Source organism: Orcinus orca, chromosome 6 (genome assembly GCF_937001465.1).
Source record: "Orcinus orca chromosome 6, mOrcOrc1.1, whole genome shotgun sequence".
NCBI classification, from domain to species: domain Eukaryota; kingdom Metazoa; phylum Chordata; class Mammalia; order Artiodactyla; family Delphinidae; genus Orcinus; species Orcinus orca.
The window spans coordinates 20390629-20414389 of record NC_064564.1 but is presented as its reverse complement, the minus strand read 5'-3'; the positions used below and the strand labels follow the sequence as shown (position 1 = coordinate 20414389).

The window sequence follows — 23761 nt, the reverse complement described above, 5'->3', positions numbered from 1 at the left end:
AGGTCACACAGCTGGGAAGAGGCAGCCCCGGCCCCCCGGGCAGTGGTGCCTGCCCTACCTGCAGCTTCCTGCTCCCTCAGGGACTTCCAGTCTAGTTGGGGAGGCAGAACAGGTGCATCAGGCGAAGAGGCCACACCAGGAGGCCTGGAACTTCTTAGTGGGAGAGTGGCTTACACACACCGAGGACAGAGGGTGTGGGAGGCCAGGGACAGGGGACGTAGCTGCCTTGGAGGCAGGCTGGTCCAGGGCATAGGTAGGCGGCGAGAGGGATGGTGAGGGCACACCTTGCAGACAGAACTCAGAGGGAATGACTCACACCTGAGGCAGGCAAGTTACAGCTGTGCCTCCAGGTGGCCTCTCCTGGAAACAGGCCAGCCTGATAGAGAGTGAAGTGGAGACCAGAGGGAGATGGGAGAAGCCGGCTCTGGTGGGCCCTGAGGTCCCCAGGGTGAGGGTTGCCAGGTTTGGCTCTGGGGGAGCCATTTGCCAGATGGTTCTGAGTTGACACCTGGGGCCTCTCCTTGGCTGTCCTCTCCTGATCCCTAGAGCCGGGGATCCAGGTGGTTGGCAGAGGGCTGGGGGCAAGGGGGATCAGGGCCTTTGGTGGTTGTTGGTAGCGGCCGGCCGCAGGCAGGGCAGCCGAAAGGGTGAGGGGAGGGCAGCCAGGAACGGAACAGGCATCAGCCCGCAAGGGACGTGTGTAGCCCAGGAGGGGGCCCGGTCACTTCCAGCCGGAGTCTTTCTTCATCTCTTCCTGGGCCTGGCATGTCGCCCTGAGTGGAGCAGGCTTACGGCGCATCTCAAGCAGGGAAGCTCTGCGCATCCAAAGCGCCGCAGCAGTCCGCGGCCACTGCCCCGCGAGCGCGCTGGCCAGGCAGGAAGGCGGAGGGGCGGCCTCTGGGTTGGGATTTATGGGTGTCGGGGCTGCATCTGCGCCAGCCTCGGAGCCTGGAGTGGGCGGAGGAGCCGGGCGGGCCGACCGCAGACAGCCCCAGCCTGCCCTCCCCCTCCCCCTCCCCGGCCCTGGACTGGGGTTGGGGGAGCTCAGGGCCCCTTTGAAGGAGGGGGGGCGCAGGCGGCCTGGGCGAGCTTCGGGGGTCAGCAGGCTCAGCTGTCTGCGAAGTGGGACTCCGGGCCCGTCACCAGGTCACCTCCCCTGACCTCGAAAGGATGGGGACACCCCGGGGAGGACGGCCGCAGCCTCTAGGGGGCTCTCGGGAGAGTAGCCCCGGGCCCCTAGCGGGCGCGGGCCAGGTGGCAGCGCCGGGGCTGAGCTGCGCGGAGGAGGCGGCCTCCCTGGCCAGGGGCGGCGGCAGGGGCGGCCCTGGGATCACATGGGCGGAGGCAGGTCCCGGAGTCCCGGGCGGGCTCTCCCCAGAGTCGGGCAGACGGCTGCGGAGGGAACGGCGGCGTCTCCTCGCCTCCCTCCTTCCTTCCCTTCGTTCCCCGGCCCGGCCGCCCAGCCCGACAGGTGAGCGGGAGCCGGGTGAGCGCGCCCACCTGCGTGCGGTCCGCACGGCCGGCGACCTCCCCGGCCCCGGCGCCCTCGCAGCTCTGCGCGCCCGCGGCCGGCTCGGCGCCCGGACCTCTCCTCCGCGCACGGCCGCTCCCCGCAGCCTCGCCTGCGGTCGGCGCCCCCCGCTAGCTGGGCTTTCCCGTCCCGGGTGCTCCTCCTCCAGCCCCCGGCGTGCGCGGGTACTTTGGTCTCGGAGCTCAGAAGGAGCCAGAAGTGGGCAAGCCGGGCCGACGGTCTGGGCACTTCCCCGCGGCCCCCGGAGCGGAGTCCACTGGCCGGCTCAAAGGTCTGGGAATCCAAGGCATCTGCTAGCCGCCAGCGCCGACCTGGGGCCTGCGGGAGGGACAGAGGCTGGGCCTGGGCAAAAGGGGAAGCCGGAGGGCCGGGAAGAGGGCAGACAACCCCGCTCGCCTGGGCGCCCTCTCCCCAGGCTCCTAAACGCGGGAAGTGGCCCCAGTGTGCCTGATAGACTCGGGCAGCGCTTGTAGTCTGTGGGCCTCCCCAGGGACGGCCTCAGGGTGGGCGCTGGGTAGGGCGGTGGCCCAGCCTGGCACTGCAGCTTCCTGCCTGGGTTGGCTCCTGACTCCAGAGCTAGAGGGTCAGGAAATCCTACATGGGTCTGGTCTACAGGGACACTCCCTTGCCCAGTGGAGGGGCAGTGGGTGGGAGGCCTGGGGCCCCAGCTAGCGGGCAGCATCAGTCAGCTCGCCCTGTTGGCCAGCGCCCGGTGGCGGGTGTGCCCTGCTTGGCAGATAAGCCCGTCCTTCTTGCCGGAGCTGCTCGGAGGGCAGCAGGCTGCTGGCGGAGGTGGGAAGCCCAGTCTTGCCTACCTGGACCACACGGCCAGGGGCGTGGCAGGCAGCCAGGAGGCCCCTCTGAAGACCCTGGCCTCACGTGGGCAAGCTGCCCCGTCCCCAGCCAAGTACTTGAGAGTATGTGGTGGTACCACCCCTTTCTGTGCTGTCACCTCTGTTCCCAGAGCGCTGCCCTCCCCCAGAGCGGGGAGGAAGTCTCTTGTGCTGTCGGTTTCGGGGACCGGAAACAAGCACTAGGGGGACTTCACCCTGATGGTGGAGGAGGGGAGAGGGAGGAAATGCTGACATCTACCACCTGCCAGCCCCGCCCGCCCGCCTGCCTGTTCTCAGCAAGCCCCCGTGTAGCACCCTGTCGCTCTGCCGAAGACGGGGCAAAGGGAGAACTCAGGAGTCCTGACTTCCCAGGGTGGGGGGGAAGTGGAACTGGGGCACGCGGGAGAGGTTAGTCACTTCCTCTACCCACCTCCACCCACCGCCAGCCCTTGACTGGCTCCTCCGGGGACCTGTCACCCCCTTCTGCCACCTCACAGAGTCCCTTGCGGGGCGAGGGACAGGCTCCATCTCTCCAACCTCTCTCCCTCAGGTATGGCGCTGACGGTGGACTTGGTGGGACCCGCACCCTGGGGCTTCCGCATCTCGGGCGGCAGGGATTTCCACACGCCTATCGTGGTGACCAGGGTAAGGGCTAGTTCCAGGAGACGGGGAGGTACCCCCAAAGTCAGAGTCTGCCCTGTCCACTTGGTCCTCACAGACACCTTTCTTTTTCTGTTTTGAAGCCAGAGGCCTGCTTCTGGGATCGTTGGCGTGGGCAGGGCTGGGGCCCCGTTGCCATGGGGATGCGGTGGCCACTTCAGAAACAGGCTTCTAGAGAGTGAAAGGGAGCTGGGCCCAATGCAAGGCCTTCTCTTTTCTCCTTGGCCACTAACCCCATACGTGCTGGCAGCCATTTTAGGTGATTAGAACAGGAGCCCCGAGCTCTTGACAGGTTTCCCCTGACCCAGGCCCAGGCCAGGGAGTGTTCACGCAGAGGGCCTGCGTGCAGGCATGATTTGATTTGCACGGGCAGGGCTCTCTATCCAGAAGTATTTCCAAGCACAGTTCCTGAAATTCTGCCATTACACGTTCTTTGGGGAGCCCCGTTAGAAGGCCAGCGCTGAGGTGGGTGGCGGGGGGCTGCCACTCCAGCTTTTGGAGGGGATTGGCTGATGGGCTGGGTGGACACCGGCAGGCAGGGAGAGAGATGTTAAAGGGAGATGCAGGCCAGCCTGGTTGAAACCAGCTTCTGTGTTTCTTGGGCAGGACAAGGAAATCCCTTCCTCTCCATCCCTACCTGCCTGAGTGTCACCTCAGACTACCTGCTCCTCACCCCCTACAGGTAACTGAGGAGGGCAAGGCCGAAGCCGCTGACCTCCGGCCCGGTGACATTATTGTGGCCATCAATGGTGAGAGTGCTAAGAGCATGCTGCATGCCGAGGCCCAGAGCAAGATCCGCCAGAGCCCCTCGCCGCTGAGGCTGCAGCTGGACCGGTAGGTCCTCCACCTCTGCTGGGCCTGCCAGCACTCTTCTGCCTTCTGCCAGCCCGCTGCACAGTGGCCGCCCTCACCCCTTGCTCTCAGCTCCAACCTGGACTTCCTGGGCCCTCACGGCTCATCCGTGAGAAGGTCCCAAGCTCTGGGGCTGCAGCAGGGTGGGCTGAGGGGTGTCCCTGTGCCCAGCTGGGCGTGCACTCACAGGCAGAGCAGGCTGGCATCAGCCACCTGGACACCCGGGTTTGACTGGTTCCCAGGTGTGCAGGGTACAGGGCGTGGGCATGAAGTCGGTTGAAGAGGGGAAAGGTGTGCCTTAGGCTGGGTCTGCAGGGCCCCTGCCTCCAAGGGGAGGGGGGAGAACCTTTGCTCAGATCCTGGGGTGGTGAGGAGTTTGGGGCTCACTCCCCATAGAACCACTCCGTTGCTCCCCAAGTTGCCTCTCTGGGCCCTGCTGGTGAAGGCAGATTCCCAGGTTCCTGGGACTTCAGCCTGGGGGTGTGGGTGGGAACAGGTGGCTCCCTGGGGGTGGGGCATCCCAGTGAGTCATGGGGCAGGAATGCTGGGAGATTCCCCAGCCGGGAGAGCCCTCTGGGCGGGCCTTGAACCTGAGTCAGGTACCTCTGCTCCGTGCCCTCTCCTCGCCCCTGCCGCCCTACGTCACTGCAGAACCTGGCTCCCGTCTCCTGTGACGCTCTCACGGCCCGGCCCCTTCAGTGACTGTTTTGTACCAGTCTGGCTCATGAGTGTTTACAGGAGTGCGACCCAGAGGAGGAGGGTAGAGAATAGCTCATGGCATCTGGGAAGGGGACCAAGATCTACAAGAAGCTGCAAAGTGGGGCGGGGGAGGGGCAGGGAGCTGCTGACACCATCACTTCCTCTCGGGTCCCTCCAAGAGCGACCCAGCTCCATCAGAGAGGTGGGCCTGGCCAAGTGCCCCCAGGCCTCCAGTTCCACGTTGGGCAGGCCAAGGCTCCCTGTCTCTTCTTTCTTTTGCCCAAACCCTTCCTAACCTCCCCCAGTAACCCACCCCCAGGAGACCTCTCCAGCACTCAAAGCCCCAGGCAGGAAGCAGTGCTCTGGGCGGAGCCAGGGCCCGAGCTCCCCTGCTCTGGCCCTAAATTCTCCCCAGGGAGGGAGGTGGAGGCTGTGGCTGGTGTGGCGTGTGGTGACTGAGGTTCCTGCTGACCTCTCTGGAGGCAGGCAGACATCCAGGAACGGTGTAGTGGGACATGGTGGGCTCATCCCGCACCCTCAGCAGCTCCCAGTCCTCCAGTCACCTCCTGTTTGAGGCTTCAGCCAGGTTCCACTGGGCAGGGCTTTGGAGGAGGTGGGGGGTCCCTGGGGAGTTGAGGAGGGGTAGCCTTGGTGATTAGCAGGGGAGCTGGGCCGCCTTGTTCTCTAGGTCCTTCAGCTGCCTTCGTGGCAGGAAGGGGGGCTGGCTCTACCCTCTGGTTTACAGGGGGCGGGGTGAGGGGGGAAGACTTTGGAAATCACAGGGAGGGATCCTCTCAAAGGCGGAGCTGATGGGGGACAGGCCCCTGGGCAGAGGGGGCAGCTGGCCCAGCCATTGTTGGCCTTTAGGAATTTGGGCAACTCACTTTCCCTCTCTGGGCTTCAGTTTCTCCAGGGGTGAAAGATAAAGGATTATTTATGCACAATCAGCAGTCCAAAGCAATCTACAAACTGATGCTGACCAGCGACAAAGTCTGGATGAAATGCTCCCCCCACCAAAAAAAAAAAAGACTAGAAAAGGAAAAGTAAAGGCGAGGCAGGGGGAGGGGTGATGATGTGAGGAGCTCTTAAAAAATTTTTGAATTTATTGAACTTTTTGCTGAAATGATGTCCTTTCTACTTTTTGGTGCTAAATTGTCCTTTCTTTTAAGAAATGATGGTGGTCGTTGAGGACAGTTGTTTGTTGTGAATTTGACGAAGTTAAAAGTTGGCTACCCGATGTCCAAATGTTGTGGACATGTTCCTAATCTTGAGAACCCGGGGACACTCTGTCTCCCTCTGTCCTCTCTTCAGGCCTCAGGTTGCCTCTCCCGGGCAGACCAACGGGTTAAGCTCCCCTGAAGTGCTGGCCACTCGCTTCCAGGTAGGACGGTGCCTCCTGCTGGGAGCCCCACACCCTGAAGTCATGGGGGGCCCCCTTCCCTGCTCTTCCCGGCCCTGCCCTTCCAGGCCCCTCTCTCCACAGGGCTCCAGGAGGACACACACCGACAGCCAGTCCTCCCTGCGGTCTTCCTGCTCCAGCCAGGCCTCCCTCAGCCCCCCACCAGGCAGCCCCTTCTCCACCCTGCCCCCCGCCAGCCCCCAGGCCCCCGCGGGAGAGGTGGTGACCAGCCACAGGTGAGTGCAGTGGGTGGGCCCCCTGGCCACCAGGTCCGAGCCGGCCTCTCAAAGCCTCTGTAGCTGGGTTTAGGGGGCCCTAGGGTCACCTCTGTCTCCCGGGGCAGCCTGGTGGCGGGGCCCCTGGCACACACTGTCCACTTCCCCATTTCAGTTTCCAGAGCCTGGTGTACTCCCCGGAACCCACTACTGCTGACCACTTGTCCTACAGGGGCCGCCCCGGAAGCCAACAGGTGAGGATACCTGAGGGGAGGAGAGAGCCTCCTGTCCTGGCTGGCTGCTAGTGGTGCCCGTGGGGCTGCAGGTGGCTGGTCCCACGTAGGTGGCCAGCACCACGGTCTCCTAGTAATAGGCACGCTCCTCTCTGGAGCCGGGAGGCCAGAGCTCTGGAGGGTCACACTCACTGCACCGGCCCTACCCGTCCAGGCCCAGGTGTCCTTCTACCTCTTACATTCAGACCCGCCGCTGCCTCCCCCCTTCCTGCTGGCTTCCTCCCTTCTCAAGTGTTTCTCTTGGGCCGGGACAGAAATAGTTTAGCTGCTGTTGTTGGGATGATTCCCTTTGGCTGTATCTCTTGAACACATTCCTCCCCATTCCAAGCCCCATGCCTGCCCCCAGCTCCCATCACCCATTCCCCCTCTTCATCCTCTGACTCAGCCCCCGAGAACCACCAGAGAACCACCAGCCGGCCTGTGGTTCCGACTCCAGTTGCACTTGGCTTACTCTCTGTCTGCCCCCCTCCCCTGCCCTTTTCCCCTGGACACCCTGCCAGGTCCCACTGTCCGCTAGAGACAGCCCAACACCGCCTTGGTGGTATGTCTCCTCTCTAAGGGCGGGGGTGGGGAGGTGAGGAGTGAGGCGGCCAAGAGTCCTGGGCCACAGCTGCTGGGGGCAGAGTTAGTGGGGGCATGTCCAGCCTTTGGGGTGAAGAGGATGAGGCCCAGCTGCTGGAATCCTACCTCGGGTAGATTCTGCATTCCAGAAAGCAGAGCCTTTGGAGATGACTGGGGGAGGGTGCTAGAAACTGGGGGCTCTGGAGAAGGAAAGAACAGGGTCCTCTGGGGGCTGCATAGTAGTGGCTCCCTGGTGACCCTCTGTTGGCCTGCCCAGTGACCCTCCAGGAGACGTGGGCATAGAGATGGATGTATTCAATGAGATCCCGTCTTTAAAGAATTAAAAATGCAGTGGCAGAAATAAGATAAACATGCAAAACAATTTTGGGAAAATTAAGCACTGAGCAGTATGATCTTAATTATAAAAGCAGGAGGCATTCGGGGAGGGGATAGCTGAGTGTGGGCTGGGGTGGCCCGAGAAAGCTTTGTCAGGAATTTTGCTGGATGTCAGAGGCAGGATGGGGTAGGTTTCGGATTAGAGAACGATGAGCTGGGGAGATGGGAACTCCACGGTACAAGCAAGACCTGGCGTGTTGGGGCCTGGGGGCCTTCTCCAGAGAGCTCCGGGCTGAGATCAGCTGGGAATGAGCTTGGTCCACCCTATCCTCCTTCCTCAACCGGGGCAAAGGGGAGAGGCGGGTGGGACGGGGAGTGGCTCTTAAACCAGCAGCAGCACCTTGGAAATTGTTAGAAATGCACATTCTCAGGCCCCAGCCTAGACTTACTGGATCGGACGCAGGGGTGAGGGGCGGGGGTGAGGGCACCCATCCCTGTTCTAAGGAGCCCTCAGGGATCTGATTCACGCACAGACTTGAGGGCCACCCATGTGGTGTGAAGAGGAGCCCTGAGCTGGGCGGCAGGGAGGCCCGGGTCGGTCCCACCTCTACTGTGTCCCTTTGGACAAGGCACCCTTCCACTCTCTGGGCCTCAGAGTCAGACCCGACGCTCTGAATTCCCTTCTTTCACCCTGAGGCGCCTGGCCATTCTTCCAGCAACTATTTGTGGAGCAGCTGCTTTGTGTCAGGCCCCCTTCTAGGCTTTGGGGATGCATAGGTGGAAAAACAGAGAAATTCCTAACCCCGTGAAGCTTGCATTCTGTTCTACAAATGAGGCTGTGGTCAGACGGGGTGGGAGTCACCGGCTCCCACAGCTCCCTCTTGGGATTCACCGTGCACTTGAGCACCTGAAAGGCTCTGAAAAGTCCTGCCTGTGAGGAAGAAAGATGTTTAATTTTTTAATTTCCTGAACTTACTTAACTGCAGAATTTCTCCGGGGATCCCCCTGCCAATCGCTTATTAACATCCCCCCAACACATTTTGAGAGGGGTTGGCTGGAGACAGCTCTTGATGGACAGGTGAGCAGCTTTTCTGGATCTAGAGATGAAAGGTCGCTTCTGTGAAGGCAGGTGTCGCCTACAGGTGACTGGGAGGGAGGTGGGGAGAGGAAAGGGCGTTGGGCGCCCCTCCACCGGGGTGAGGTACTCTGGCAGGAGAAAGGCGGCAGAGGTGACTACAGATGAGGTGCCCCTGCCCCAGGCTCTTGTGGCCATGGCCTTGCTGCTGGCTCCTGAGCGGGCTGAGGCTGCGCTGGGCCCAGGGCGAAGAACATCCACAGACCTTACAGAAACCGGAAGTTGCCCCCTCTGGAGAGGCACACACTTGGGTGAGCAGATGTAAAGTGAAAACAACCCCTGTCCCTCTGGCCGGCATGAGGACATGGCCTGAGAAGGGAGTCAGGGCGGATTTCAGCCCTCCCTCCCTGCTGACCGATGCCCCTGTGCAGGGCACACGCTGGCCTGTCTAGGACAGCGAGATGGGACATCGTTCTTGAGTACCTGGTGCCAGTTGTCCTTCCTGAGTTGACCGCATGGAAGCAGCTGGGCACCCAGGAGCCTAGGCGTGGACTCCCAGCCCTGGCTCCCACTCCCCAGGTGGCATGGATTGGCCACTTTGCTTTCTGACCCTTAATCCCCTTACCTGTAGAAGCCCAAGAACAGAAGAAGAATGCAGGCTAGTGCAAGAGGGCCAGTGGGGTGAGGGTCTAAGGGCTTTTTGTTTTTAATTAAAAAAAAATTTTTTTTTAAACATTTTTTGGGGCTTCCCTGGTGGCGCAGTGGTTGAGAGTCCGCCTGCCGATGCAGGGGACACGGGTTCGTGCCCCGGTCCGGGAAGATCCCACATGCCGCGGAGTGGCTAGGCCCGTGAGCCATGGCCGCTGAGCCTGCGCGTTCGGAGCCTGTGCTCCACAACCGGAGAGGCCACAACAGTGAGAGGCCCGCGTACTGCAAAAAAAAAAACAAACCCCAAACCAAAAAAACCCCACATTTTTTATTTATTTATGGCATGTGGGATCTTACTTCCCCAACCAGGGATCGAACCCTTGCCCTCTGCAGTGGAAGCACGGAGTCCCAACCACTGGGCTGCCGGGGAAGTCCCTAGGGCTGTTTTTTAGCTCTGTGAAGTTTCTGTTTTCAGGTTAAGAAGTCATGCAGCTTTTCCACTTGACCCCATAATTCATCCCCAACTTTGAACTTTAAAATCGAGGGCATTTTCCTTTCCAGGAGACCATGCCCTCAGCCGGTGCACCTTGGCCGGCCTGGTTGTCTCTGAGGCTGTCCTTTCCATTGGGGCTGGCCACGGAGAGGGAGCAGAGTAGGGGAGGGTGCAGAGTGCAGGCCGGAAAACAGGGAGACTGAAGGCAAGATTTCCAGGTAGAGAGCAGGTGTAGGAGCCCGAGAGGGACAGCACACATCGAGCAGGGGCTCTGCTGTGGGGACCTGGCTCCCCAAGGCTCTGTGGGGCAGGACCAGACCTTCCAGGGCAGCCGGGAGAGGCTGGTAAGCCCAGACCCTGGCCATTTCAGAGGAAGGACCAGAGGGTGTAGGAGACAGGACTTTTGTGCGGCCTGAGCCCTGACTCCAAGAGGGGTCTTGGCCCTTTATGTTTCCTGTTCCTCATTGCAAAAGGGTCAGCTTACTTTCTCTCTGCTTGTTCTGCCTGCCAGGCCCCAGTGTGCAACATCTTTGCAAACACATTGTGTGAGATGGCAGAGGAACAGCCATGGTGGCCCCGCACACTCATCTTCATCCTGCCCCTTGCCCAGTCCCCTTAGGGCAGCAGGCTCACCCTTCTAGAGCTGGGCGCTGGCCTCCCTCCCCTCGGGGACCCAGCAGGAGCAGTTGCAGGCGGCTGCTGACCCCCGGTTCTGCGAGCTGGTTGGGTGGGGCTACTGGTCAGCGAGGGCCGGGGGCCCCCTGGTGGTGGGCCTGGGGAACAGCTGGGTTCGGCTGCCCAGATGGGTGTGCTGGCCCCAGGCCCGGCCGCTGACTCCTCCCCTGGTGCCTCTCCTTCCCGCAGGCCGGCCTGGGCCGTGCTGGCGACTCGGCTGTGCTGGTTCTGCCGCCACCGCCTTCCCCAGGTCCCCGTTCCTCCAGCGCCAGGCTCAGGTACCAGTGAGTTCTGGAGGGTGGGGTGGGATCTTGGAGGGCCTGGGAGGGGCAGGAGACAGGCTTCCCAGAGAGGGATGGGGGGGTCCCCCCTCCCTAACCCCCGTCCACTTTCCTCTGGCCCCCAGAATCCCTTTTACGCCCCCGGGACACTCTTTCTCTGTCCTCATGCTCATCCCAACCCCTGGGAACGGGGCCCTCACTCCTGGCTGCCTCCTTCCCATCCCTGCAGCGTGGCCTCGGAAGGGGAAAGCCACCTCCTGAGAGAGGACTCAGAAGTCTTCAAAATGCTGCAGGAAAATCGCGAGGCACGGGTGGCCCCCCGGCAGTCCAGCTCTTTTCGGCTCTTGCAGGAAGCCCTGGAGGCTGAGGAGAGAGGTGAGCCCCCGGGGGGCTCGGGTAGGAGAAGGATGTTCCCCCAGGACACGCTGGACCCCCGACTGGACATGTTATTAAATGAGTATTTGTTAAGTGCTCATCATGGGAGTGGGCTCTGACTTGTAGAAGCCACAGCCCCTGCACTACAGGAGCTTACGTTCTGCTAGGAGTTACTGGGGTGCAACCCAGAGGTGCTGGCTGGGATCAGGGCAAGTGCCAAGGGAACGGTAAATGTGGGCGGTGTGGCCTGGGTCTCCAAGGATGGCTTCATGGAGGAAGAAGAATCGACTGGGCCCTTGAAGAAAGATCAGGACTTTCACAAACGGCCTTAAGATGGTGGCCGGGAGCAGTGTGGAATGTGGAGGCTGGAGCCGCAGGGCTCTGGGGTGGGACTGACAGGACACTGGGGCCTGGCTGCATGGACGGTGGCCACGAAGGTTAAGTCCTGGCTGTGAGGCCTCGCGTGCCAGGCCTGAGGAGCGTCTCAACCCAGGAGGACCTGTTAAATAACGCCAGGCGGTGTGTGAGGTGCCCAAGTGAGCAACAGAGATACAGGCTTCTGCCAGCCGTCCAGTTGCTCATTCGAGACGTTTGCCGCGTTGTCTGATGGACCAGTCACGTGCTGTGTGGAGATCGAAGGCGGTCAGGACCCACGTCTGCCCCGCCAGGAACTCTGTTTATTGGGAAGACTGGCTGCCCAGCCGCCCAGGAAGTGGACCGTGCCACAGGAGTTCGTGGGGGTGCATGGGGAGTAGGGGGTGAGGGGGGCACTGCCATGGTCCAGGGGAGAGATGAGGAGGGCCTGGCCTGGGCAGAGGTATCAGGGAGAGAAAGGATGGGACAGTCAGAAGTATTTGACTGGCACAATCACTGGTACCTCGGGGCTGCTTCCAACTCTGATGTTTCGGAGACAAGGTGAGAAGGTTCGGAGCAGAGCTTGTCCATCACTACCCTGAGGCCTCGGCAGGCCCTGGGAGGGGGCACGGGGAGAGGGCGGCGCAGACAGATGGTGACTTCGCCCCTGGAGTCACGGGGTCCTCGGCTGCAGGTGACGGCCATACCTGATAACATCCGTGCTTCATCTTAGCGTCGTTCCAAGGCTCAGGCACAATGATGCACGTGAAAGCCCTTTGGAAACCGTACAGAGGTGCTGTGATGCTGTTATTATCTATTATTTTCATCTCTTGATATCATCATCCCTGGGTCAGGAGAGAGGAAATGCCTGCTTGGCCTGCCGTGTCAGACACCAAGCAGACACTGCTCAGGCTGCCTGAGCTTGGGCTAACTCAGCCTTGAACGTGCTCCCTGCCCTTGACCAACCTCCGCCAAGGATCTGGGGTGATCGCTTCCTTCCCCCGTGACCCCCTCTCGTGCCCGGGCTTACTTTAGGGGTCCGCGTGCAAGTGCACCTTTGACAAGGGGCTCTTTGGAGCTGTGTTGGAGGAGGTGGAGTGGGCATCAAAAATACAGCCTGATGGCACTGCCGTGGGCGAGCTCTGATGTGTCTGTCTGTCCTCCCCACCCTCATCCCCCACCCCCCACAGGTGGCACACCCGCCTTCCTGCCCAGCTCGCTGAACCCCCAGTCCTCCCGGCCCACTTCCAGGGCCCTGGCCACCCCACCCAAGCTCCACACGTGTGAGAAGTGCAGCGCCAGCATCGCGTGAGTGCTGGCGGCCTGGGGGGCAGGGCACACCCTGCAGGGCGGGGGCCTGCATGGCTCCAGTAGCCAGGGACCCTGCGGGGAGCATTGCTACGGTGGATCTGTGATGGGCTCAGGGGTCACTTCAGCCTTCTTAGGATGCCTGCCCTGGCTTTTCCCTGCTGTCTCTCCTCTTCCTCGGTTTCTTTCCCCGCCTCCCTGGAGGAGGAAGAAATGCTACTGCTTTCGATTTCTCTCCAACCATCTCAAAGCCTCTGCAGATCTGCCTCTGGATGAGGTGCCTCCTCTTGGAAACTCTTGCTGTTACTTCCTCCTCCCCCTCTTTGGAATGGGATGCGTTTTCCAGAGGTAGGCCCATTTTTCTCATTATAATGCAGCCACATTCTCTGGAAAATTGAACCCTGCCCCCCCCCCAGATACATTTCTTCCGTGCACAGTGGTGAGGGTCAGATGACTCATTTTAGGCAAATCCCTAGCCTCCGTGGGCCTCCGTGTGTCATCTGCAGAACGCGACACTGCCCAGCCCTGCTGTGCAGGCCCGAGGAAGGGGTCCTATACGGTGTTTCTCAAAGATCAGCAGCTGGACCTCTGAGGGGTTTCAGCAGCTGGACCTCCCAGAGTTTCCTCTTCGGGAGGTCCCTAGCCCCAGAGTTTGCATTTCCGATTCATCCCCAGGTGATGTGATGCTGTGGGTCCTGGCACTGGGACCGCATTTTGAGAATCACTGCTCTATTAACAAGCCACAAGATTCAGGACGGTGCTTGTCTGCCTTTGTGTGGGGGAGGAATGACTTTTTAAAAATTGGGGTTCGGGGATGTGGGCTGGGGGTCTGTTGAACGGAGATTCCTGAGGGCAGGCCTGGGGAGTCAAGTGACTGAGATTTTGGGACCTTACCGGGTCCTGACTCTGGGCTGGAAACTAGGTTCCCTGAGAATGGGAATGGTGGCTTCGTGCCTGGTGTTCTCCCCTCTCTCCTCCCCCCTAGGCTAATGGCTCTCTCCTCCCTGTGCCCGCCCCCCCCCCCCCCCCCCGCAGGAACCAGGCTGTGCGTATCCAGGAGGGGCGGTACCGCCATCCGGGCTGCTACACCTGCGCTGACTGTGGGCTGAACCTGAAGATGCGAGGGCACTTCTGGGTGGGGGACGAGCTGTACTGCGAGAAGCACGCCCGCCAGCGCTACTCCGCACCGCGCACCATCAACTCCCAGGCCTGAGCGCCCGGCTGCGCTCTCAGACCGCCCTCCACTCTGTGGGCACCTCCGCACCCAGGCCGCGCCAATATCAAGTTGGCCTGGAAAGGCGATGGGGACTGGTGAGGCCCCTTCCTCCTCGCTGAGTGAGGCCAGAGGCTAGGACCTGCCTGTGCTGCGGGTGAGGGCAGCCTCACCTTCCCAGGCCTCTGCTGGATACTCTCGCGTCCCCCTGCTGGACAGGCTCTGCGTCAAAGTGCGAAGTGGGTGCTGCCTTGGACACCTTTGTGTACCAGGGGTTAAGCAGGCTGGGACGTGGAGAGAAGTATCTGGAAGGAGAGGGCTGGGCCAGAGGCTACAGGTATTCACTGTGTAAAGTTTTCAACATACGAGCTCTATAAATATATACTGTACGTGGACAAAATAAAGTAGGTGCCCCTCTTTTCTCTCCTTCCCTGCCCCAGCCCCTGGGGATGAGCTTCTCCCTACCACTGGGTGGAGAGTCTTCCTACATACAATTTTTCTCCCCTCTTATTTCCGCCTCCCTCAAACCTCCACCCTACCAGATGCTTCACCACGTGACACTCCCGACTGAAGACACCCACTCCTGTTAGTGGAGGGTCGTGCTCTTCCTGGACCCTCTTTTAAAGATGTGTGTTTTATTGGGATGATCCCTGGTAGAGGAATGAGTTTCTCACTGGGAGCCCGAGAGGGGAAGGGTTGCTAGAGGGCCGGCAGCAAACAGGAAGCAGGCCCTGAGACTCCTGCCCAGGCCCGTCTCCGTGAGACAGTTTCTGCGCTGGCGCTCTGTGCCCCTTGCTTTACTTGGTTTGGAGGCTGCTTGCCCTGCTGATGCACCCGGGGAGCTCGGTGGGCCAGAGAGGGGGCAACATCTAAAGAACCTCCTGCGCCTGCCTGAGGCTGTTTGCACCCGTTTGAGAAGGCTTATCCCAGGAGTAACCTTGGACAGGGCTGTGAGTTAGCTTTCCCTGGGAGGGACAACCCTGCAGCGCCCCTACCCTGAGGACCGACACCCTCCAAACCAGGGTTGGTCTGCCTGCCCCTTCCCCGGGAGCCCCAGCTGGCTTCGCTGGTGGTTGATTTGAAAGCTGCCGCTAGGCAGGGCAACAGTGGTCCTCTGCCCGACTTTTGGCTTGATTCACCCATCACTCCCAGTCCTAATTCCAGAGGACACTTCAGAAAGGTGCATGGGTGCTGCTGGGTGCTCTAGACCTACCCTATCGCCCACTCAGCCTGAGGGAAAAGATCAAAGCTGGGCTTCAGAGGCTGCTTTGTGCTATCTGGCTCTTTTGGGAGGGAATCTTGGCAGAGACTGTGTAGTATTGCCTCCCCAGGCACCTTGATGTAATTTACACCTTGCTATAATTGTCTCACCTTTTGCCTGGATGGCTGTCTTTATTTTCATAGGAAAGATCAAGGCTGTCTGCGGCTCAGGAGTTGTCAGGCCAGAACTGTCTGGTCCCAAGTGGGATGGGCTCCTTGGCGCCACCTAGTGTCAGGTGTAGCCCTTGGCGGGGAGAATGCTCACAAAAGGGATTCACTCCTCTGTAAATTCTCAGGTCCTGGCACAGTGGGAGTACAGAGATAGAGCACTTTTCTGGCTTTCCTAAAGATAATAGTCAAGTGGCAGCGACTGAGATGGCATGAATGAAATAATGTTACATGGTACTGAGTGTAAAGAACTCGTGCGGAACAGACAGGAGCGCCCTGAGAGTTCAGAGCAGGGGCCGTGGGTGTGAGAGGAAGAAAGGACACAGACAGATGGAGGAGAGAAATGCAGAGTGAGGGGCTGAGTGCAAGTGGCATGATCAGTTTAGGGCAGTGACTGAAAGCGACACTGAGATAAGATTGGAAAGGAAGATGGGAGCCTTGAATATTGTAAGATATGGTTTGAATTTCTCCTTGCGGCTCTAGGGACACTGAAAAATTTTCAGCAGGTGACAGGTTGGAAAAGGGTGTGTTAGAATCTTAATATGGTCACATCTTCGCCTGTAACAAACCATGCTGGGCTAGCAGTGCTCTAAGGAATGGGGAACAAAGGGGGAGTGGAGGCCCATGGGAAATGGGTAGGCCAGTGAGTTGTTGAATGCCTTTCGAAGAGTGGACGGGGGTTCAAGCTAAAATCCACCTCTCTGTGTCAGCGAGCTCTCCTCCCCGGGGCCAGAGGGTTTCAGCATCAGAGCTCTCTGCAGCCACACAACTAGCCTGAGCTTGGGGGTGAACTTCTTCGGAAGACGGAGTTATTAGTCCACCTCATTTGTCAGCAGAGGAGGTTGGGGGCGGCCTTTGGTCTCTGCCCAGCTGTGTACACCCACCCCCTTTGACCCAGACGTGCTGGGGTGGGGAGGGGGCACCGCCCAAACACGCGGCTGTTATTTGTCCAGTGCTGTGCCCTTTTTACTTTTTCTTCATTTTGGGGAATAACTTCAGAAATGATGACAGATTCGAGTTAGAAGCGACCTGAGAGAGCGTCTGATACAGGCTGCTATTAGAGATGAGAAAACGACTTTCCCAAAGTGACACCAATAGATAATTCTAAAGTGCTTTAAACTCCAGTCCTCACCATTCGGAAGTAGGTACTGTTGTCATGCTTGTTGTGTAGATGAAGAAAGCAACGACAGGGAGGCTAAGTCGCTGGTCTAAGAGCTCCTAGCAGTAAGGGGAGGGTGCAAAGGATGAGCCAGGAGCCTGACTCCTGGGTTTCTGGTTTGCCCTGGGGTGCGCTTGCCCTTCCCTTCCAGGCCGTAAGGGAGGTCACCACAGCTTCCAGACATATCTCATCTGGCAGGAGCTGCCCTAGGCTCTTGGCTTTGCCCTTCCTCGCACAGGGCCTAGCTCAGCGCTGAGCTGGCAGGAAGCATGCTTCCTGAAGCTGGGATTTCCCCGTGGAGGCTGGGAGGCAACGAGCATCCCTGGCCTCAGCCTGAAGGATGACTCTGCTGGGCTACCATGTGTCTCAGGAACTCACGGTAGCTGCTCAGCCCTCAGCTGGGCAGCGAGGGGGTGGCCGTGCCGCCCCTCCCATTCCTCGAAGCATCACTCAAAGGGAGATGATTCTCCTCTGGTAGGTGGGGTGAAGGAGAAACAGCCCTCCGGGCGGTGAAGGCCTGGCCCAGCTCCGGGCCTGGGGCTGCCACAGTCAGGGCAGCAGAAGGCAGAGGGGAAGGCAACATGTTGGCCCTCAACTGCGAGGGATCCCAGCGGCCCTGAAGATTCCGGCATAACTGCATGGAGAGGGGAGAATGGCCTGAAGGGGAGTGTGCTCTGTGTGTGTGTGTGTGTGTGTGTGTGTGTGTTCGGTGTGTGGTTTGAGCCCACACAGAGCCTTGTGCTGAGACACTGCATTCCTGCTGGCTGGGCTTCCTGCTCCAGATGCATTCCTGCCCCAGAGTCACCACGGAGACTGCTTGGAATCTGGCCCTACATTCTCCAAATTCAGGACAAGATCCGGCAAAGGGTCCCTCACTTTACCTCCCCATCCTCTGACTTTGGAGGGAGGAAGCCACCTGATGGCCAGCCCTCCTCCTCTCCTCCCCAGGGAGGCCTGGCGTGGGGTCTTCACGGGCTGTTGGACTTGGGTAAAGCAGTGCCCCCAGGCCCAGGTCTCCCTCTCTGTACCTGGGAAAGAGGAAGGTGGGGGGCAGTGCTTTCCAGGGGGATAGGGTTGGGAGGCGGCAACCCAGAGAGCCCGCAGCTAGCAGGGAAGAGGTTGGCCTGAAAGATCAAGGTGTTAAGAGAGGCCCTCACTCTTCCCCGGGCTTAGCTGTAGGCCTGTTTCCCAGGAGTGAGAATGTTGTAGTTCGTGACTCTCACTGCTGACGGCTCCTGCGTACGGTGCTGGCAGAAGGGAAGGAGGGAGCTGGAGGTGGGCAGACTGTCTTCTCCCTCCCAGTTAATAACCACTTGCTCCCAACGCCTCCAGCTCCAGCTCCGGCCCCCTCCCCCAGAGGCTCAGGTGCAAGTTTGCACGTCCGCCAGCTCCCTTATCTCCCTCCAGGGAATTTAGGTCCTGCTGGGAGTTTTCCAGCCTGGTGGTCGCCTTCCTCAGGAGGCTGAGGTTTCCTTAGGAGGCCACCATCCCATCTGGTCACCAGGCTGTCTCACCGTCAGTGTCTGCCTGGGCTGCCGGCCCCCTTTCAGGGTGGTTGGGGGGTGGAATCCCACGGACCCACAGAGTTCGGGGGCGGGGACCGGAGAGCATTTACACTTCCAGCACCTCAGGCTTGCCCTCCTGTCCCCCCTGTTTCGCTTCCCCGGATCCTGAAGCCCCCTCCCCCCGCGCCAGCCCCCAGCTTTAGGGTACCCGGGTGAGGAAGAGATATGGGAGGAGGAGGGGGTTCAGATCTAGCCCAGAACCCAAGGCGCTCTGCAGTTGTTGGAAAGGATCTTCCTGTGCCGGGAGTCACTTCCCCCTTTGATCGCGCCAGGTTTCTGAGTGGCTGAGTGACTTGCCCCAAGGCACACAGCTGGGAGCTCGGGTACGCCGGTGTCCAGGTCCGCTCTCCTCCCTCCGCCGGCACGTGCGGCTCCATTTCCTTCCGCGCTCGCGTCCGGTCGCCGCCGCCCCCCATCCCCGCCCGGGTTCATTTCGGCGGCAGGAAGACAGACCCCGCTTGGAAACCGAGGGCGGGGTGACCCCGCGCCACGAACCTGACGGCGTCTCCGGGCAGGGCTCCCCGCTCCTCGTCCGGGGTCGGCAGTGCGGGGCCGCCCGGGGCCCGAAGGACGGCAGATCGGGGCCCGCGCCCCGCCGGCACTGGGGGCGGGGGGCTGGGACCAGGCCCCGCCCCCGCGGCCCCTCTCCGAGCGCCCGCACACCTGCGCACCCCTCCCGCCGTCCCTCCCCCATCCCCGCTGGGAGTGTCCGGGGGCCTCGCCCAGCCAGGTCCGGACGCGCACCCGACAGCAGCGCGGGGACGCCGGCCGGGATCGCTCCGTCCGGCTGCAGCGGCCACGGCCGGGGCGCCGTGTCGGGGCCGGGATTGGGGCCATGCTGGGCCGGCGGCGCGTCTTCGCCGTGAAGCCGCTGGGCGGCCGGGGTGAGTCACCCACCCCGGGGCCGGCCGGGACCTTTGGCCTGGAGCCGACTCCCGTGCCCGGGCCCCTGTCTGCGCTCCCCGCCCCACCCGGCACAGCCCGCCCGACCTCGCTGCGCCCTCCTCGCCGCTTCCCTTAGGAAGGGCCGGGGGATCGCGCCTTGCCCGTTGGAGACCCTCTGGCTTCTGGCGTTAAACCGACCGCCACCTCCATCCCATTTCCTCCGAGTCCACTTCCCTCTAATTCCCGGTCTGGATCCTCCTCTGACCGGCCCCTGCCCCAGCCCGCAGTTGCGAAAAGCTCTCTCCGCGGCGGCGGACCCCTTTCCAAAGGAGCCGCGCAGGGGTGGACTTCCTGGTCGACTTCCTTGCCCAGAGGGGCCTGGTTTGGCATCCCGTTCCAGCTCTCCCGCGTGGCGGGCAGGGAGACGAAGGCGGCCCTCCATCGTCTCCAGCCTCCGTTTCTGCATCCTTACAATCGGGGCACCCAGATCGTAGGAGAGCCTGGCACAGGCCAGGAGAGCTGTAGGAGAGGACAGTGAATGGGCGATCACGCTGTTTCTCCTCCTGCCCGCCTGGTTGCCTTTCTTCCGTTTAAGTTTTTCCTTTTCAACTCTCCAAAACCTTCTGTTTCTCACTTAAAAGAACAAAAGTCCAAAATGGTTATAGCGATTGTTATTTTTACTACCCATCTCCCCCCAGGAATTCCAGGATGGACTTCCTTTTGCATCCTGATGCCAGTTTGGGCCCAGGCTTCCCTCTCTGCGCCCTTCCCCCTCTCCCTGAGACTAGGGCACAGTCATACTTCCCCATGGGGAGCACTTGAAGAGGCTACCACTCCCCAGTTATGGCTCAGAGGTCTTAGGCCAAGCTCAGGGGCTGGAGCACGAGGGCTCCCTGGAAGAAAAAGTGCTCACCCCTCCAAGGCAGATATCACTAACAATTACTTTTGTAAAGGGAACCCCATTCTAACATCTCCCAGCCAGGGTTGGAGAGAGATCTGGGCGGGGCTGTGGCCAACCAGTCTCCTCCTGTCACCTCTGGCCCAGGACACTCCTCCTCAGGGAATGTCGCCAGCTGCCAGGAATGCCGGGGGTGTTGGGGCAGCCTGCCCAGCCTGATGACTGATTCTCCTTGCAGATGGGGCTGGCGAGGACCTGGCACGTGGTTGTGTAGTGCCTGGAGTCACCAGCACCTACAGACGGATCCCGGATGCTGCTCCAGGGTGGTCGGCAGACTCCTGCAAGGGGCATGGCCGGCTGAGAGCACCTGGGAGGCAGGTGCCGCTTCTCAAACTGGCCTCCCAGGACTCAGGAGTGGAGATGGCGGTTGGGGACAGGTCCCTAGCCACCTCCCCGGGCCTTTCTCAAGACTCTCTGAACTCTGAGCCCATGCAGAACGCTGAGCCCCTGGCCCTGGGTGCCACGGAGCCTCCTGCCCGCCTAAGCCGGCTTCTAGCCAGCCGTAAGCTGGAGCAGGTGCTGGAGCGGTCCCGCCAGATCCCGACTTCCTCTGCCAGCTTGTCACATTACCGCTCCCCAAAGCCGCCAAGCCACCCTGAGTATGAAATGCCCCTTTTTGGAGCAGGAGGACAGGAGGCCACCAAGGCAGAGAGTGACCTAGAGGCAGGCCTGGAAGAAGCAGAAGTGGTGAGTGCTGACTCTCAGGCGTGGGATGGAGATGCCTCCGCCCCCCAACTTCTTCTCCCTTACGCCTCATTGATGTGTTGTGCAAGAACGTCTTGCCTTACCCCGCCCCCAGCTGTGTGGAGGTGGGCAGGTCCGGGGCCTGCCCGGCACTTTGCCTGGCTGGGCACTGGGAGGCCAGCCGGGTGTGCGTCCCTCCTCTCACTCATCCTGCCCCCATCTGCTGGCCCCTTAGGGTGCGAGTCTGGTTGAGTTCAGAATTCTCCCCTACCTCACTACGTCCCACAGGTGGGGGGCTTGGGGCCTGAAGCCTGGGCCTGCCTCCCAGGGCAGGGTCTTCGCTACCTGGAACACCTGTGCCTGGTACTGGAGCAGATGGCGAGGCTGCAGCAGCTCTGCCTGCAGCTGCAGACTCAGAGGGCCCCTGGGGTGAGTGAGCTGTGGGCAGTCGGGCCAGCGGGCAGGCAGGTGAGTGGGGGATGCAGAGGATGGGGGGGACCCCTGGAACCAGGACTCCCTTCAGAACAGCCTCAGCCCTCTAGCCAGGCCCTGAAAGCCCGTCTCTCCTGTGCGCAGGATCCTAAAGAGGAGGAGCCGGCCCTGGCGCCTTCACCTCCACCCTCTCACGCCCCGGGCAGTGAGGTACACGGGCGGTGGGAGCGGCTCAGCCAGACAGAGGAGACAGGTGAGGCACAGTTGTGTCTCTGTCTGCATCTTGCCTGCCCAGGTCCCCATAGGCAGACCCCCCTGAGCTCTGGGCTTGATGAGTGCCTTCCTGTTCCTGGCCTTGGGTAACTGGATTCTCTTTCCGAAGGAGCAAGCACAGCTTCACCCCCAAAGGTAGGGGTGCCCAGCGCCAGCCCTTCCAGGCTGTCAGAGGCCCTGGCAGAGCCAGCTCACACCTTTCCATCCTCCCAGGGGCACAGGGTAGGTGAGGGATGTACGTGGGGGCAGGTGACAGGATGCGGCGGAGGTCGGGGGTGGTTGGGATGTGTGCTAGAAAACGAGAGGATTCCTGTTTGGGACAGGTGATCTGTGCTGGCTGTGCTGACAGCTATCTCTGGGAGCTTGGTCAGGGGTACGTTTTGGGGAGGGGCCCTGGGTGACCCTCTCACCCTCTGCTCAGCGGGATCTCTCCCACTGGAACAAGGTCAAGGTCCTGCTCAACCGGATCCGGTGGAGGAGCCCTCGACCTGCTGAAGCCGCTGCCCCTCCTGATGGCTCTGCCCCCAGGTGAGTCCTGTGGCCCAGCCCAGGGCAGAGGGAGGAGGCTGATGAGCTAGGATGCCAAGATTGTGCTGCCAGTTGTTATCTTTGTCCCTGCAAAATTTGAGAGACGTAGTCTTGGAGAGGGTGCTGGAAGAAACAGAAAGTGGTTAAAGCACCCCGTTTAAGGATGAGGAGGCTGAGGACTGGGCTGGGGACGGAAGTCATTTTCCCGAGGCCACACGGTGAGTCAGTGGCAGAGCCAGGACCAAAAGATGGGAAATCCTCATATAAGCCCAGCAAGCCCTCACCCCTCAAAGCTGAAACTTAGGTCACCTCCCTGGGTTTCCCCAGGAAAGCAAGGTAGCACACGGGATGCCACAGTGGATGCCGGGGGTTGGGGGGTAGGGGTCTATACTGAATAATTCTGGCGCCTTCAGGGTGGTCAATGGGGGATTATCCCTGTCAATTAATATCCCCAGGCCTCCCACAATGCTTGGTCAACTCTGGGACCATCGTTACCTCTGTTTCTTCCTCCTAGCCTAGTGCCTCCTTTCTTTCTCCACAGGATTGCATCAAGGGACCTCCCTGAAAGGCCTCCAGGCCAAACCCTCCAGAAGACCTTTATGCCATCATTAGTGGTTAAGAAGCAACGAGCAAAAAACCTTACTGTATGCTGAGACTTCCTGGTGCAGGGATGTAACCCCAGCTGGGGGGAGTGCAGTGAAGTCTTCTCCCTTGCCCTCTGCCCTGTTGCTGCTTCTGGGCACTGCCAGGAAAAGCTGTTGAGCCTCAGTTTTCTCTCTGAGGCAAGGGCTGAGTCTTTCTCCTCTGAGCAGCCAAGGAACCCTGGGTCCCTGAGAGGCCCCAAGGTGCAGCAGCTCTCGGGCTCCTCCCTGGTTGCCAGAAATCCCTGGGCTTAGGCAATGTGAACTTACTGATTCATCTGGCGTCCGTGGAGTGTGTTTGGCGTGGCGATCTGTCAGGGCCCAGCGTGTCGCTGGGGACTGTGGGACTGTCAGTGTTGTGAACTGGCTGGATCCAACCATCTCTCTGGAATCATGCACTCAAAGAGTCAGTCTTCAGGGTGAGGTAACTGCAGAACGATGGACTTGACCTTCACTCCTGAGCGGACAGTTACTGATCTGGAGTCCTCCCTTCCTCCTCATACTTGCACGGGCAGCCCCAGGACAGAGAAGGGTGCTTTCTTGGCTGCCTCTGCATTGAATCTTGCCTGAAGACTGCACCAGGGATGGGAGTCAAGGACAACATGGGGAACAGCAGAGTAATCTTCAAGGTCTATTCTCAGCTGCTTTACTCCTTACTAGCCTTTCCACGTCACAGCTGAAACCAGAGGCCCATACTAGCTTTTAGACCTTGACAAAAATCCCTTAACTTTTCTGAGCCATAGCTTCCCACTTAATCTCTCAAATGGCATAATGATGCCTGTCCTACCTACCTCACAAGCTTGTTTTGAGGGTAAAGTGAGATTAAACTGTCTCAAAATGCTTGGTGAATGTTAAATGAATAGGAAAGGGTGTTGCAGGGAGGCTAGACTGGAGGGTGATGGGAAGGTCAGAGGGTAAGGGGGAACTGGGATTGCTAATGGGGACTAAAATGGCCAGTGATTAGCGGCAAGACTTTGAGCAAGTCATTTCATTGAAGTCTCTCAGGTTTCATAGCTGAGAATTAGGACACTAATTCCTGACCTCCTTATCCCCCAAGGGTTGATGTGAGGACTAAAGGAAATGATTGTGAGAACTCTTTGTATATGTATACCTAAATATTGTGGAGGTTTATCTTACTATATGGCCTATTAGGTTCCTAGCTCTTTGTTAATTGAGAAAGGGGGAAAGTTTAGTCTCCTGCAGGTACGCAGGAGGTGTGTGGGGAGGGGTGTGCCGCCAACAGAAGGGTAGGGCTAGGGATGGTTGAATCAGACACAGGGATGTCTTCTGGAAATGGCCACTGATCATGCATCCTCCTCCTCCAGTCATCTGGTTCTCTTGCTGCTGCGGTCTTGGGATCTGCCAGAATGAGGCATAGGTGCTCCCTTATGTTTGGGGCTCCAGCTC

General features: G+C 60.2%; 2 protein-coding genes across 14 annotated transcripts; both read left to right on the top strand.

Moving 5' to 3' along the window:
- The first annotated feature begins 414 nt into the window (after positions 1-414).
- On the top strand, positions 415-14205 carry PDLIM2 (PDZ and LIM domain 2). Its single transcript, XM_033429725.2, is given in 11 exon segments — positions 415-1775; positions 1777-1802; positions 2915-3009; positions 3707-3858; positions 5887-5956; positions 6059-6210; positions 6365-6443; positions 10460-10554; positions 10781-10926; positions 12471-12588; positions 13624-14205. Coding segments are annotated over 11 exon segments (1716 nt in total). The 5' UTR covers positions 415-1170; the 3' UTR covers positions 13802-14205.
- Positions 14206-14361: 156 nt separating this feature from the next.
- On the top strand, positions 14362-22983 carry C6H8orf58 (chromosome 6 C8orf58 homolog). Of its 13 annotated transcripts, none has more exons than XM_033429739.2 (7): positions 14362-18837; positions 19975-20483; positions 20809-20909; positions 21057-21165; positions 21295-21320; positions 21631-21713; positions 22255-22983. In XM_033429739.2, the coding sequence occupies exons 1-7, from the start codon at positions 18789-18791 to the stop codon at positions 22323-22325; spliced, it is 948 nt and encodes a 315-aa protein (XP_033285630.1). In that variant the 5' UTR covers positions 14362-18788; the 3' UTR covers positions 22326-22983. The 13 variants fall into 13 exon arrangements, with proteins under 13 accessions (XP_033285630.1, XP_033285628.1, XP_033285626.1 ...); XM_033429737.2 differs by having other exon boundaries at positions 21607-21713; XM_033429735.2 differs by having other exon boundaries at positions 20769-20909; positions 21295-21407.
- Positions 22984-23761: the final 778 nt, after the last annotated feature.

What these genes read in the sequence shown, in the direction of transcription:
- C6H8orf58 (XM_033429727.2), top strand. Translation starts at nt 18,789, where the DNA reads ATGCTGGGCCGGCGGCGCGTCTTCGCCGTGAAGCCGCTGGGCGGCCGG. An exon ending in CAGCCAGACAGAGGAGACAG is followed by an intron (nt 21,166 to 21,294) that starts GTGAGGCACAGT and finishes CTCTTTCCGAAG; the next exon opens with GAGCAAGCACAGCTTCACCC. An exon ending in CATCCTCCCAGGGGCACAGG is followed by an intron (nt 21,408 to 21,606) that starts GTAGGTGAGGGA and finishes CCCTCTGCTCAG; the next exon opens with CGGGATCTCTCCCACTGGAA.